This window comes from Rhincodon typus, chromosome 20, assembly GCF_021869965.1.
Source record: "Rhincodon typus isolate 14 chromosome 20, sRhiTyp1.1, whole genome shotgun sequence".
NCBI lineage: Eukaryota > Metazoa > Chordata > Chondrichthyes > Orectolobiformes > Rhincodontidae > Rhincodon > Rhincodon typus.
In genome coordinates this window covers 51598977-51614278 of record NC_063351.1, presented here as the reverse complement: position 1 = coordinate 51614278, position 15302 = coordinate 51598977, and the positions used below count along the sequence as shown (strand labels likewise).

The 15302-nt window shown below is 37.6% G+C and overlaps 1 protein-coding gene across 1 annotated transcript in view; it reads right to left on the bottom strand.

The window, feature by feature from the left end:
* Positions 1–1579: 1579 nt before the first annotated feature.
* The window catches only part of LOC109910754 (max interactor 1, dimerization protein), a 130359-nt gene continuing 116636 nt past the window's right edge, over positions 1580–15302 (bottom strand). The window contains exons 3-5 of the mRNA XM_048608755.1: positions 10538–10652; positions 9962–10133; positions 1580–8500 (exon numbers count right to left, since the gene is read on the bottom strand). Of these exons, the coding sequence (XP_048464712.1) occupies positions 8337–8500; positions 9962–10133; positions 10538–10652 (451 nt within the window). The 3' untranslated portion in view covers positions 1580–8336. The remainder of the gene's footprint in view (positions 8501–9961; positions 10134–10537; positions 10653–15302) is intronic.

Sequence of the window (15302 nt, the reverse complement as noted above, 5' to 3'; positions counted from 1 at the left end):
CTGAAGTGAGAGTATTTTACCCCAATGAACAATAACCACAGAAATTTTAAATTGTTTCATTCATTGATAGACTGAAGGGTCATGATTTATAATTCAAGAAACTAAATTGAAATTTGATGTTAGTCTTTGGCACTAGAAGTCTAATGATTATAGAAATGAGAAAGATTTGAGATGTGTAAAATTCTATAATTTTAGAACTGTGCCAATTAATTCTAAACTTTCTTCCTTACTACTGAAAGTACTGCTAATTTTAATTTCAGAATATCTGTTCAAGATGATTAAATTCTTTTTTGAATTTTAGGATGGGGCGGGGAAGGAAAGAAACCTGGTTATTCACTTTCTGAACAGCCGAATTACTGGCTCAAGTAACAAAACTATTGCAAAATCTAATGATTCTTGGCACTGGAATGGGTGCAGAGGAGATTCAGTAGGTTGGTTCTGGAGTTGAGGGGGTTGGCTTATGAGGAGAGAGACTGAGGAATTATATTCATTGGAATTTAGAAGAATGAGGCGGGATTTAATAGAAACATGTAAAATTATGAAGGGGATAGGTAAGATAGAAGCAGGGGGGATGTTTCCATTGGTGGTGAAACTATAATTAGGGGGCATAGCCTCAAAATTAGGGGGAGCAGATTTAGGACTGAATTGAGGAGGAAAATCTTCACCCAAAGGGTTGTGAATCAGTGGAATTCCCTGCCCAGTGAAGTAGTTGAGGCTTCCTCATTGAATGTTTTTAAAGCTAAGGTAGATAATTTTTTGAAGAGTAAAGGAATGAAGGATTATGGTGAGAAGGTGGGTAAGTGGAGCTGAGGCCATAAAAAGATCAGGCATGACGTTATTGAATAGCGGAGGAGGCCAAATGGCCTTCTCCTGCTCCTGGTTCTTATTGTTCTTGTGTTATGTTACTACTTAGAGATCCCTTTGATTGGATTTATCAATCAAACTAATGGTGTTATTTACAAATAATATAACTGTTGGAAGCGAAACAATTGAATCAGTGAAATTTGGGTGCCTTAAGTGCTCCATTTAACATTTATAACCGATTTACATATTACCATAATTGTAAAAGTAATCAATTACTTTTGCAGCTGCTGAACAGGTTGTGTATTCCACTTATTAAAAAAGTCAACTCATTCAGTAAATTAGGAGAAATATTTAATAAGAAGTACATGTTGAAAATTTGCACTAGTGAGATATAATCTGTCATGCTTCAAAAACTGAGATTTAATATCATTGATTTGAGAATTTAAGATTGAAAAGTCAGAATCAACGAGCGATATGGGCTAGAATCTGGAGAGGACGTGTTGAGATTTGTTTTTCAGACATATTTTAGGTGTGTTTACATTTACTTTCAGACTACCTTGCACTGATCATTGTTCCACTCAATAGATTTTTTTCTAATTCATTTGTGGGATGTGGGCATCACTGGCTGGCCAGCATTTCTTGCCCATCCCTAGTTGCCCCTTGAGAAGGTGGTGGTGAGCTGCCTTTTTGAACTGCTGCAGTCCTTCTGCTGTGGGTTGACCCACAATGCTATTAGGGAGGGAATTAATGATCTTAATGCAGGTGGCACAAGTAATACGGTATTTCACAAAATGAAGTTTTATTTTATGCTTTATACAAGAGGTAAATAAGAGGTTTATCTACAAACACAGTTAAAGCAATATTTCAAATTAGGGTAGCTTGGGGACAAGTGTGCTATTAGTTTGAACCAGCATGAATTGAGTCTTTACACACATACATTGAGTATTCATTGGGAACAGACAGTCTACCTCAAATGATACATCCTGTTTTCCCCATCACTGCATTCTATTTGAGACTTGTTACAAGCCTTATTTTGTACACTTTGCAGCATGGTGATTCAGGCTATAAATGGTTATCAATAATTCTGTTAAAACAATGTTAAAATTATAAATAGCACCCATACTGACACCAGTGCAATTTTGATTACAACCAATAAAAATATGCCACTGCTGTTAAATTATGTTGATAACGATGAATAGCTATGCTAAATTCTAGACTTGGGCACTACTTCACACGTCCTACAGTTACCTTGGGAGGGCCTTGGTCAGTGTTGATCTTTACGGTCAAATAATGCTGGCTTTTGGAATCAAAAATACTAGTTGCTAATTGGGAGGGGAGGGAAGGGGGGGAACAGGAGGAGGAGGAAGAACAGAGAAAGACAAAGAACAATAGCACTATCCCAGATGCTTTCACTGGAAGATAATGCAATGAGTTTTGCTGTTTTTAACTATGCTGTATATAATCAACAGCACTCGCCTCAATTACCTACTGCCGAGATAAAAGCCATTTTTTAAATAAAGTTAACTATATTTTTATGTTCATATAATTTGAAAACTAGGATTTTGTAAGTTGAATCTTTAATAGCAAGTTGCCAAGTTACTGTAGATAGGAACAGTAATGTATCTTGATATGGTACGGTCCAACAAGTCTGATGATTTAATTTTTAAACATTTGTCTCTTTATGAAAGTTCAGTGTTCACAAAAACTCTTAACTCTTCATGTATTGGTGTCCCACTTTAATAAGATGAAGTACTATTTTCTAGGTAGCCTGAAGCCTTTATTTATAATTGGCAGATGTGCATGCTCCAGCAAGTTAAGATATAGTGGGCTGGCAGTGCTACACAATGGTTTCAAATTCTGCTGCAAATATTGCAAGTTTCTGTAGGTGCTGCATGAAAGTTCTTAATTTGGAATTGGGCAGTGGTGCAAGGAAAATATTTTATAAAATTATGTTCATGGTAACTGAACAGTGTTAGTGTGTAAACTCTGTGACAGCACCATTTCAAAAGATGCAAATGCAATCTGTGTATCTTAGGTTAGATAAAAAGTGATAAATGGTAGAAAACTAAATGGAAGGGGCAAGAAATGCAACTTACGTATACTGAAATTTTAATGCGCTTATTCAGTATTTAACTAAATTTCAGTACTTTTAGAAAATATCAATGGATACACTGTTGAAAATTTGTGATAAGCTGTGGAAATCACTAAATCAAGAGAATTATGATTTTTTAATGCATATTGTTCCTCAAAGTACATTCCAACTATATAATAAAAAAAACAAAGAACTGCAGATGCTGGAAATCAGAAACAAAAACAGAAATTGCTTGAAAACCTCAGCAAGTCTGGCCGCATCTGTGGAGAGAAAACAGAGTTAACGTTTCAGGTCCAAATTCTGAAGAAGAGTCATTGGACCAGAAACATTAGCTCTACTTTCTCTCCAGATGGTGGCAGACCTACTGAATTTTTTTTCAGCAACTTCTGTTTTTGTTACATTCCAACTATGGCAGATTAATCATGTATCTGGAGGAATGGGAACAGAATCATTATTTTTGATCCTTAAATTATTTCAATTTTAAGACAGTATCATGCAACCGTCCTTCCTACGCAGACAGTAAACTACTTAGTAGCTGTCTCCAGTTATTTTGATTGCAACTCATTTTGGTATAATTTTGGAGGAGAACTTGTCAACAGAAATTTGGCATGTTTGTGCAGGGATAATCAATCAAATCTGGGTAAAATGTTGAATCTCAATGTGCTTGGTGGCATCAAGATGGGTAATTAAAGTATAGCTTTTATTGTGCTTACTATTCAGGTTATTATTTATTGCCTACTTTTCATGTAAATGAGCTGACTTTTAGCCAGGAAGTTATTAGAAAATAACAAATAACTAATGAAAATTTGAGTTGTTTCAAAGAGTTGAGATTAATGAGGTTAAATAATTACCAAGCATTTCATATTTTGCAAACTTTGCCTTCAGGTCAAGTGGGCAAGGTGTGAACTGAATTGCAACAAACTGCTTTAATCAGTTAGAATTCTGAACAGCAAATGTGACAGGATCAGTCGTGTCTTATATTCTAAGAATTGATATTTTATAGAACTTTATTCCTGTACCAATATTGCATCAATTTTAAAATGACTTGTATGGTAGTATTTTGGATGAGAGTTTCTGCAGTTTTATTTCTCCTAACTGAAAGATGAAGAACGCAGAATTTTTTTTTGTCTGGATGATAGAACTTGCATTAATATAGTGGGATTTGGGACTTCTGGACATTCAAAAGATTTAAAAGACAATAATGTACACTTGTGTTGGATGACAAACCAGTCTGGTGATCACAGGCTTGCAAATAACTGTACTTACAATCTTCCAAATTTGTAAGTGGAAAGGAAAGCTCATGAAATTGCAGTAAGTTGTTGAGCACTGAATGTTACTAGATAACTAAATATCATACCAGGATGTCAAATTTGGTGTGAAAGGTTTTAAACTCGCTATGGACTTGCATAAAAAAGGACAATGTCTTATTTTGTTAACATGAAGCAGAGCTAACTATCATTAGGTAACTGGGCTCCAATACTCTTAAAGTCTCCAATTTTTGTTTGGTTTACAAGTTTAATTTGAGAGTAGTACTCGGGTAGGCCTTAGCTCATTTGCAGATGGGAGGGAATCAGGTTACTTGAATTTTTCAATCCTTTTGTTTAACCATCCTTTTCATGTTTAAAAGAAAATACAGCTCAGTTTAACTTTGTCTCAAATATTAAGTAAAGTTACTCTCAAATGCACTTGGAAGTTCATCTGTGAAAGATATCACTATGTAAGTTAACAGCTGGCATAAATTTACAAAAGTTGTGTTGTGTACTATAGGAGAGGGGAGAAAGATGTCTGTGTTGGGCTGCCTTTACATAATACAGGTACAAGACGATTATAGGTCTGTCCTAAAAGTGTACATATATACAACATTCCTTGTTGAACAATTTAACTTCTGGCATGGAAGGCATAACAAATGAAAAATACTCAACACTGTATCTGGACGTGGGGCTTGGACTATTCTTTACAAAGAGGATTGTAAATGTTGCTTGAATGTAACCAGATATTGTCATCAATTCAGTGCATATTTGCACAGGCTTAGAACAGGATGATAGTTGCACAGGACTGCTGTAAAACCAGCAGCCCAGTTTTTGTATTTTAAAATCCAGATATTATGCAGTGGCATCAATTAAGATGGGGAGTGGGGGGGGGAACATTCTTTCCAAATTATCCATCTGAAGTAAAACTGATACAAAGCATTACTACTGGTATTAAGTATGAAGATTATGATCAATAGCAACACAAAGCTCTGCATGCTTTGTGAATATTAAACTCTGGTTAGTGCCATTAACCAAACAGTTTCTTTTTCACCTTTGCTTCTTTAAAGAGCTAATCAATCTAATCCATCATAAAAATAACCTATAACAAAACTCACAAAGCGCTTGGAAATTTTAATTGTTGCCAAGTATTTATTGCTGGCTGTTACTGCTGAACGTAAGGGGAAAGATATCACACTTTTCTGCGCATTATATCAAACTTTAATAGCATCAAAATACTGTGTTGAAATAGGTTCACTTATTTTTTGCACTATCACTGTAATGATGTAATTTAAGGCTTTTTTGGTAGTATTGTGCCATTCGTTGGACTTTTGTGTTCTCATCCGCAACTATGATAGTTTTTTTTTCAACCTACTGTTACATTTCTGAACTGCCTGTATTCCTGTCAATCTTCTGTACACAAAATTCCTGTTACCCATGATTTTATTGCAACAGTTGTTTGAAAGTACGCAGTAACCGGATCTGAATAAGTGGTCTATTGGGAGATTTGAATACACATATTAAAACATGTAACTGCTGCATCCAAAGTGGCTTTTGACAAAATTCAAAGAACTGCTTCAGCTTTACTGAATGCTCAACATTCAAATTTGTTAAGTCATATTACTAAAGTCAAACCAAGAACTCTAGTAATATTAACTGAATCTGCCAGTCCTGGCTAATTTGCTTTACCCTTTAAGAAGATTAAGGTACTGTACAACTTCAATTGCAAGGAGCTTGGATGATAACCAGGTTTACTTCTAAATGATCTTAAGTCAAAGTGAAAAAGCATACAACTTCCTGGATTTTGGTCATCAATGAAATCAGATTCAGACAATATCTATAGGATACGTCTCATGTAGACCTATGGAAGTTGCTGTACATTATTAAGTGTAATCCTAGAAATACACAGGGAATCTCTGTTGGTTTATCAGTCACAGGATTCTGTAGCTGAGTGCTCTGATTTTAAAAAAAAAAGCTGCCTTTGTTTTACATTCAGGTTCTGCTCACTTAGAAGTGGCAGAGGGAAACAAAAAAGTGAGGATGTTTAAAATATATTGCAGAGCTGCCAGGTAAGCGTACTGACCATATGATAACTAACTAAACCAATTAGGGCTGGTAAGAAGGTAAATATAATCTACCAAGTAAGCAGTTTCAAATTTGTTACAATTGTGTCCCAAATAACTGTCACTGAGTAGCACCAGAATTAAATTCTTATCTGTTTTAACTTTTTTAATGTGAAAAAAATTGTAAAATTTTCAGAGTTTCTCGGAACATGAAATTCTTTTGGCTTCCTTTCATAGTTTTAGTTAGAAACTCTATAGAAAACACATGTAGTAGGTAATATGTCATGCCTTTAGTGCAATTTGAAGTATTTCAGCAACATTGTGTTTGTAAATATTTGTACAAGCCCAGTTAAAACTGTAACCTGTAACAATTCCTCCCACAAAGAGGCAAACAAATGTACCAAGGATGACCAGATTTACTTGAAGTTTAGATCTACTTAAAATAGACCACTTCCAATTATGTAAGCCACACCCAACACAAAGACCCTATGCTTGGTTTCTGACCTGAAATGCTTCATACTAGTGTGTAATTGAAGGGTTGTTTGAGTGTATGCAAGTGCTTTCTTATCAACTGAAATAAAAAGTATTTAATTTTGAGAAATAGTACTAATTTCCCAAATCGTTTGCTGGTTGATTTTAAAATGCATATTTCTAGCACAGAATCTCACCCATCAACAACATATATCGGCAAATCATGGGAGTAACTACCCATGATTTTTGGTCAAAAATTTTAATGGGTGAAACGTGCAACACAACTGCAATATCCTGATAAGCACTTCAACTCTAGGAGTCTTACAGTGGTGATTATTTTCCGGGGCAATGGCATTGCAACAAGACACAATTCTTAAGAAAGTAATTGTCAGGATATTTTAGATGAAAGGGAGGCCTAATTTTTCATTTTTAAACTAAATTGGAATAGTTGATTTACTAGAACTTCAATGGGCAAAATTTAAATTCAAACACAAAGACCCGGGGGCCTAATCAAACTTAGTGGTTTTTAAATCTCAGTTAAAGATGATACACTAAATATGCAGGCTGTAGACCTGAATCTCTCTCTGATGCTCCTATAGTTGACACCAACATATTTTACCATAGCAACAATAGAACCTTTCACTTCTCTATAAAAACACCATTAACAGTGTGCTGCAACGTGCACATATGTCAACAGCTAGAACAGATACAAAGCTTATAGGTTTCTATTCCTGCAAAGCTAATTTAATAACTTTATCGGTTTGAGGGCTTCAAGTTCCTGCTTATGAAGGAGGTGGAGAGGTCAGGGTTATGCTTATAGTAATCAGGCCATTCTATTATAGAACCAAGATTGGAGTGCAGTGCAGAAAAAAGATTAAGATTAAACTATTTTTAAGCTGCTCTTGAATACATGCAGGGACAACTAGATAAGAGACACTAACTTCATGACAACACAATGCACAACTTAGAAGGCACAACATTAGCACAAAAAATAAACAAAAGAAGAAAACAGTCCCCAAGATGTAACTTCATAAAACTTGGAGCATCAAAAAGGGACTGAGAACACTTTTGTTTCGCTCACACCAAATAAAATCAGCCATAAATTACCAATTTGGTAAAATGTTTTTTGATCTCTATTTGGGGTAGTTTTTTCTTTCTATAGTAAACAGATTTTTAAACAATCTGATTGGTGAGGTCTCCACAAAGAGAACATCTTTTCCGGTTTTTATAATGGAAATGAAGACCTCCAAGTGCAGGTTAGAAACAATCTGTCAAGAAGTCATAAACTTTCTGACATTGTTCAAATCACATCAGAACTCTGGGCTACACAACAAGATGCTCTTCAGCTTAAAAGTGCATTTTTTTAAAGAAAGGCTTGTATTTTCCAACTAAATTGACACTAATGGATTATCTGTGAATACACAAAGAAACAATCTGAATAGTGGTCATGCTTTGTACCCACAATGCTATGCACTATGTGCTATTTCCTCAAAACAATGCAATGTAGGTCAGTACTAGGTGAGTGCCTTGTGCATAAAGTATTGTAGTACAAGTGCATGTCCTTAACCTATTGTTTTTCCACAAAAGTCCAAAGCTGAAGTAGCCAGTCATATTGTGATCCCTCAGACATATTTGCAGGTAGCTTCAGGGTTGTCCTCTTTAAATTGACGAGGACAGCTTTATGCTGCAGCTGGAGTAGCCTTCATCACTACCAACACTTTGGAGGCTGCTGTGGTCGTCAAGGTCGCTGATGCTGGAAGTGCTAATATCGTCCATGTCTCCATGGGAGAACTCTGTGCTCTCAACATCCACCTCAATCTCTTCTGGAAATAAGCAATGGCAAATCATTAGTAGTGTATCAGGTAATACTGTCAAATATATTGGTTTATTTTGAGGTTTAAGTTAGTTAGCAAACTAGACCCACACGTTTGCATTATAATTTGAGAGGTGCTTATGGTGCAGAGTTGGCTCAATAGAAACATGGCAAATGTAAGACATTGTACTACCAATCCTGTGACCTCAGTCTTCACCCAATAATGCTCAGTACCACATGTTTCAAAAACTCCCCCCTTAAAATACAGTCTAACTCCTGCTGCATTCCTGTACATATACATATACAATAATAGTCAGAGACAGACAGCACAGAAATGATTCCAACTCATCCATGCCAACTAAGTTTCCCAAACTAAACTAATCTCATTCGCCTGCGTTTGGTCCATTTCCCTCTCAACCTTTCCTATTCACTTACCTGTCCAAATGCCTTTTAAATGTTCTAACTGCACCTGCATCTACCACTTCCTCTGGCAGTTCATTCCATATACAAACCACCCTGTGTGAAAACGTTGTCCCCTCAGGTTCCTTTTAAATGTTTTTTCTCTCATCTTAAACATATTCCCCCTAGTTTTGAAATCTCCCAACCTAGGGAAAAGACCTTTGCTATTCACCTTATTTATGTTGCTCAAGATTTTATAAACCTTAATAAAGATCACCTGTCAAGCTCGTATGCTCCAGTGAAAGAAGTCCCAGCCTACCCGACCTCTCCTTATAACTCAAACTCTCCAGACCCAGCAACATCCTGGTAATTTTTTCTGCACCCTCTCCAATTTAATAATAAATTATTTCTAAAGCCGGACAACCAGAACTGCACACAGTACTCCTACACTCAATTGTCTGAGTAATGATGGCAAGCATGCTAAACGCCTTCTTAACCACGCTATGTGTGGCATTACTTTCAAAGAACTATATACCTTAACCCCTAGGTCTCTCTCTTTGGAAACACTACCCAGGGCCCTACCATTAACTGTACAAGTCCTGTTCTTGTTCATTTTAGTAAAATGCAATATCTTGCATTTATCCAAATTAAACTCCATCTGCCACTCCTCAGCCCATTGGCCCAAGTGATTAAGATCCCTTTGTAACCTTAGATAACCTTCTTCACGGAGACCAGTACTCTTCCTAATGCATTAGATTTCAAATGATGCAGTTTATAGACTTGAAAAACCTGTATACCACCCGAGTGTTATTATTTCACCCATAAAAAAGCCAAGAGGCATTCCATTGTGTGACGAAATACAGTCATTTGCCAATATTGCTGGGGATATATCCTTTCTAATCCTTCTAAAAAAGGCCTCATTATAAGCTTCAGCACACGCATGTTGATCTTTTCATGCTATAGATTATGATTATCATGAGCAGACATGATCATTCTGGGTTTTAGATGTGATAAAATACATCACTATTATGTAGAAAATGATTGTGGGCACAAACAGTTTATGAAATACTACCTCGTTCTGAATCTGAATGATCAGAGAAGACAGTGGACCCTATGCTATCCATTCGTATTCGTTCATTTTCTGGCAGACCCTGTAGCTGTTCTAGTCTCCTCTTTAAAAAACGATGTTCCCTTTCCAGATGTTCAATCTGGTACAGTGACTTCCTATCCAGCTCTTCAAGTTTCTACAGGCAAAACACAAAACAATGAATTTGGTTTAACAGAGCAAGCTAATCAAAGGACTGAATTGCCAGGTTAAAGATCAGAATTCACAGCAGTAATTTTAGACAGGTCATTAACACATGTTGTACATGTATGTTGACATCCAATAGAGGGAATTCCATCACTACGATTAGGAGAAAGCTGTTTACAAAAAAAAAATGCATTTAATCAAATACTTTACAAATTGGGACTTGGTAATAGTTCATAATTTTCTCATCTTTTATGATGAGTCCAAGGGAGTAACATTCCCTAATAATTTATTCATAGCATGACTAAATGACCATTGTAATTGCAAAACAGATTGAAAGATGTTAAGAATTTATTGGCTTCTGACATAGAAAAATGCAGTTCTACAGATTTGCTTTACCTTAATGTGTGCTTTGGCTTTGTTGAGTAAACCAAGAGTAGTGTGCCTGGTACACTCTGATCCCAGTGGTATAAGTTCCTTCAATCGCTCTAAACAGAGACGAAGGTGTGCTCGTCTGTAAACAGAAATACATCAACTTGTTAAATCCTCAACCAACAAAAAGCCAATAAGAAATATTCATTGACATTAAATATACAATAACCTAGATAATATTTTACTTCAGACATCTAATATTAATTGTCCACCTAATAAAACAAAATGTCAATATTTTCTTTGCTGATATATCAGCAGCTTTCTTTCTTTGTGGAACTTCCCTTGTACAAAATAAGCCCATATCAAACATTTAACTTCCAACTCAGTGATCCGTGATGAATAACCTGCAAATTAATATTTATTATAGTTACAATATAGTAATTCCTGAAATAAACTGCAGGTTACTTCTCAGGCTCCAAGTTGGAAAGGTGCAAAGGAGGCCATTAGGAGATTAGGTGACAAGCTTTCTTACAATTTCATAGAATATCAAGGGCAGGTTCATTTTCTCGGGTCCAAAAGAGAGCAAGTGAGCAGATAGAGGTCTGAAATCTTGAAAGTCGACTGTGCCAAACTACAGGGTGAAGCCCATATTCGGAGAATGCCCATCGGTGGTCCCAGCAAGGCCCACTGAAAACATTGACCACCACTGCGAATATCTGAAGTTCCACCATCTTGAGCCAGAGCCCACAGGGCCAAGCAGGTGCGAGAATGGCTTGTGCCAAAAAGGGGGCAGTGAGGTTACAATAAGGCAAAGGTGGAAGGGAACATCCCGTGGATGCAGAAGGACGTCCAGAAAGGAAGCCACTGATGGAAATTCTATCCTCACTTTCTCAATTGACGTCCAAGAAGGGTGATCTGCTGGGCTTCACCCCATCCCTAAATTCCTGCTTTGGCCCCAAAATTGTGGCTAGGCAAGAAATGAACCTCAATAATTTGCTAGTAAAGGGCATCAATTTGGGAGAGGGCAGATAGGCCACCCTCAGTCTCACTGTCACCTCCACTGAATAAAGTTGCAAAGACAGGGAGGAATTTCTTCAGATAGTGGTTAGTGAATCTGTGGAACTTTGCCACAGAAAGCTGTGAAGGCTAAGTCATTGCATGTATTTAAGATAGAGAGAGAGATAGAGATCAGTTCTTGATTAGTAAGGGAATCAAGGATTACAAGGAGAAGGTAGGAGAATACAGTTGAGAAACATATCAGCCATGATCGGATGACGGTGCAGACTAAATTGGCCAAATGGGCTAATTCTTCTCCTACATCTTATGGTCTCTAATGTTCTGTTTCTTCAAATTGAGCTTCACTCTGTCAAAAGACTGTGTACTGTTGGTGGAGTTGTGGATAGCGTGGAGGGCTGTTGTAGATTGCAATGGGACATTGACAGGATGCAGAGCTGGGCAAAGAAGTGGCAGATGGAATTCAACCCAGAGAAGTGTGAAGCGATTCATTTTGGAAGGTTGAATTTGAATGCAGAATACAGGGTTAATGGCAGGATTCTTGTCAGTGTGGAGGAACAGAGGGATCTTGCGGTCCACGTCCACAGATCCCTCAAAGTTGCTACCCAAGTTGATAGCGTTGTTAAGAAGGCGAATGGTGTGTTGGCTTTCATTGGCAGGGGAATTGAGTTTAAGAGCTGCAAGGTTATGCTGCAGCTCTATAAAACCCTGGTTAGACACGCTTGGAATATTGTGTTCAGTTCTGGTCACCTCATTATAGGAAGGATGTGGAAGCTTTAGAGAGGGTGCAGAGGAGATTTACCAGGATGCTGCCTGGACTGGAGGACAGGTCTTATGAGGAAAGGTTGAGGGAGCTCGGGCTTTTCTCATTGGAGCGAAGAAGGATGAGAGGTGACTTGATTGAGGTGTACAAGATGATGAGGCATCTGAGTGGATAGCCAGAGACTTTTTCTCAGAGCAGAAATAACTATTACGAGGGGGCATAATTTTAAGGCGATTGGAGGAAGGTATAGGGGAGGTCAGAGATAGGTTCTTTACACAAAGAGTGGTGGGTGCGTGGAATGCGCTGCTGGCAGTGGTAGTGGAGTCAGATACATTAGGGACATTTAAGCGACGCTTGGATAGGCACATGGACGATAGCAAAATGTAGGGTATGGAGGGTAGTTTGACCTTAGAGTAGGATAATAGGTCGGCACAACAGAGTGGGCCGAAGGGCCTGTGCTGTGCTGTACTGTTCTATGTTCTGATTCCTATTTCCAAACATTTTCCTACAGATTTCTGAGAGGTAATTTCAAATGTGTAAATTGACTTTTATATCCGAAACACTTGGTTCAATTTTGTCTACTCTTTTTGTATTTCTCAACTGATAGAACACAAATCCTAATAGTTTGATTTATTTACTTTGATTGGTCACTGTTCAGTTTATTGTGAGATGCCAGAAGCCACTTGAAATGTACCTAGATTTAATACCAAGCAGCAACATTCAAATGTGCTTATGATTACTCAGCTGGTTGGGTAGGTTAATAAACCTCATGCTACTGGAGACTTGAAAGATTCCAGAATGAGACTCAGTCTTTACTGAATAGCAGACTCACTGCTTGATAGCAGTAGGGGAAGTCCTTAGAGGGGTGGAAATAACAACTGTTTTTGTTAAACAGAGATCATCATCTAGTTACCCTAAATGTAGACTATGAAGCTTGAATGTGCCATTCCCACTGAATGGATATAAAACTGCCGATGTTTCCCAACAATAATGTGGTTTAATTATAGAACAGACATACTGTGCCTTGAGTGGTGAATTAAACAACTTATTTTGACAGATTTATTAAAATAGGAAGCATCATATATTCAATCAAAGTCACATGGGATTCAGGGTGAGCTTGCCAATTGGACACATAATTAGCTTAATGGCAGGAGACAGAGACTAATGCTGGAGAGTTGTTTCTCGGACTGGAGGCCTGTCACCAGTGGTGTTTGACAGGGATCAGTTCTGAGTCCTCTTTTGGTTGTCATTTATATAAACGATTTGGATGAGAATATAGAAGGCATCGTTAGTATGTTTGCGGACAACACCAAAATTGGTGGCATAGTAGACTTCTAAGATTTCAAAGAGAAATTGGTCAAACAGATCAATGGGCCAAAAAAAATGGCAGATGGAGTTCAATCTGGATAAATGCAAGGTATTGCATTTTGGCACAACAAACAGGGGTAGGGCTTATACAATAAATGGTAGGGCTTTGGGTAATGTTCTGGAACAGAGGAACCTTCGGGTGCAGGTACATAATTCTTTGAAGTTTGCATCGCATGTAGACAGGTGGGTTAAAAACACATTTGGCACGTTTGCCTCCGTCGCTTAGTTCTTTGAGTATAGGAAGTCATGTTGATGTTGTACAGGACATTGGTCAGGCCTCTCCTGGAAGAATATTTTTAAGCTTGAAAGGGTTCAGAAGAGATTTACTAGGAGATTGCTGGGTATGAAAGGCTGGACTTTTTTCACTGGAGTGTAAAGATGTTGAGAGGCAAATTTTATAAACATTTATAAAATGAGAGTTAAAGATGAGTTAATGGTAGTTGTCTTTTCCCTAGGATGGGGCATTTCAAGACTAGGGGACACATTTTTAAGGTGAGAGAAGAGAGATTCAAAAAAGACAGTAGGAGCAATTTTTTTTTTTTTTTTTACACAGAGGGTGGTTCGTATGTGAAATGAGCTTCCTGAGGAAGTGGTGGTCGCGGGTATGATTACAAACACATTTGGATAAGTACATGAATAGGAAAGGTTTGGAGGAATATGGGCCAGGAGCAGGCAGGTGGGACTAGTTTAGTTTGGGATTATGTTTGGCATAGACTGTTTGGACCGAAGGATCTGTTTCCATGCTGTATGTCTCAATGACACTATAATTACATTTAAAGCATTCAATTAATTAGTAATGTCTGGACTTAGCATAAAATAGTTGTTCACAATAACAACTGCCATGTTGCCTTGATTTTACTGTTTCTTATATTGAAATTTTGAAGCCAGAAGCTCATGTACTTTGGATATGCATATCTAGCTGACTGACAGTTGTAGGGCACAGTGGAGTACACCCTGGCAAATTTCCACATTCACTTGTCCAAAACCGCCATAACATCAACAACAGGAGGAAAATCTCATTCAGAGTGCCTGTATTTGAATGGTATGGCTCACGTTGTGCGTCAATGTACGCTTGAGTACAATAATACTGTGGTTAATTATTGGAGTAATTATCCTAGACTGTTGATCCAGTGAAGAGTTCAAATCCCAACACAGGCAGCAGGGGAACACAAGTTCTGTAAATTAATAAATGTGCAATAAAAAGCTCTTCTCGATAATGGTGACAATAAAAGAAAGAGATTGCCATCAAAAACCTATTGGATTCACTAATTTTTTTTTTCCTTTATTCATTCACAGGATGAGGGTGTCACTGGCCAGGCAGCATTTATTGTCCATCCCTAATCACCCAGAGGGCAGTTAAGAATCAACCACATTGCTGTGGGACTGGAGTCACATGTAGGCCAGATCAGGTAAGGATGGCAGTTTCCTTCCCTAAAGTACATTAGTGAACCAGATGGGTTTTTCCCGACAATTGGTCATCATTAGATTCTTAATTCCAGATATTTATTGAATTCAAATTCCACCATCTGCTGTGATCGGATTCAAACCCAAGTCCCCAGAACATTAGAGATAGTAGGAACTGCAGATGCTGGAGAATCCGAGACAACAAGGTGCAAGGCTGGATGAACACAGCAGGCCAAGCAGCAT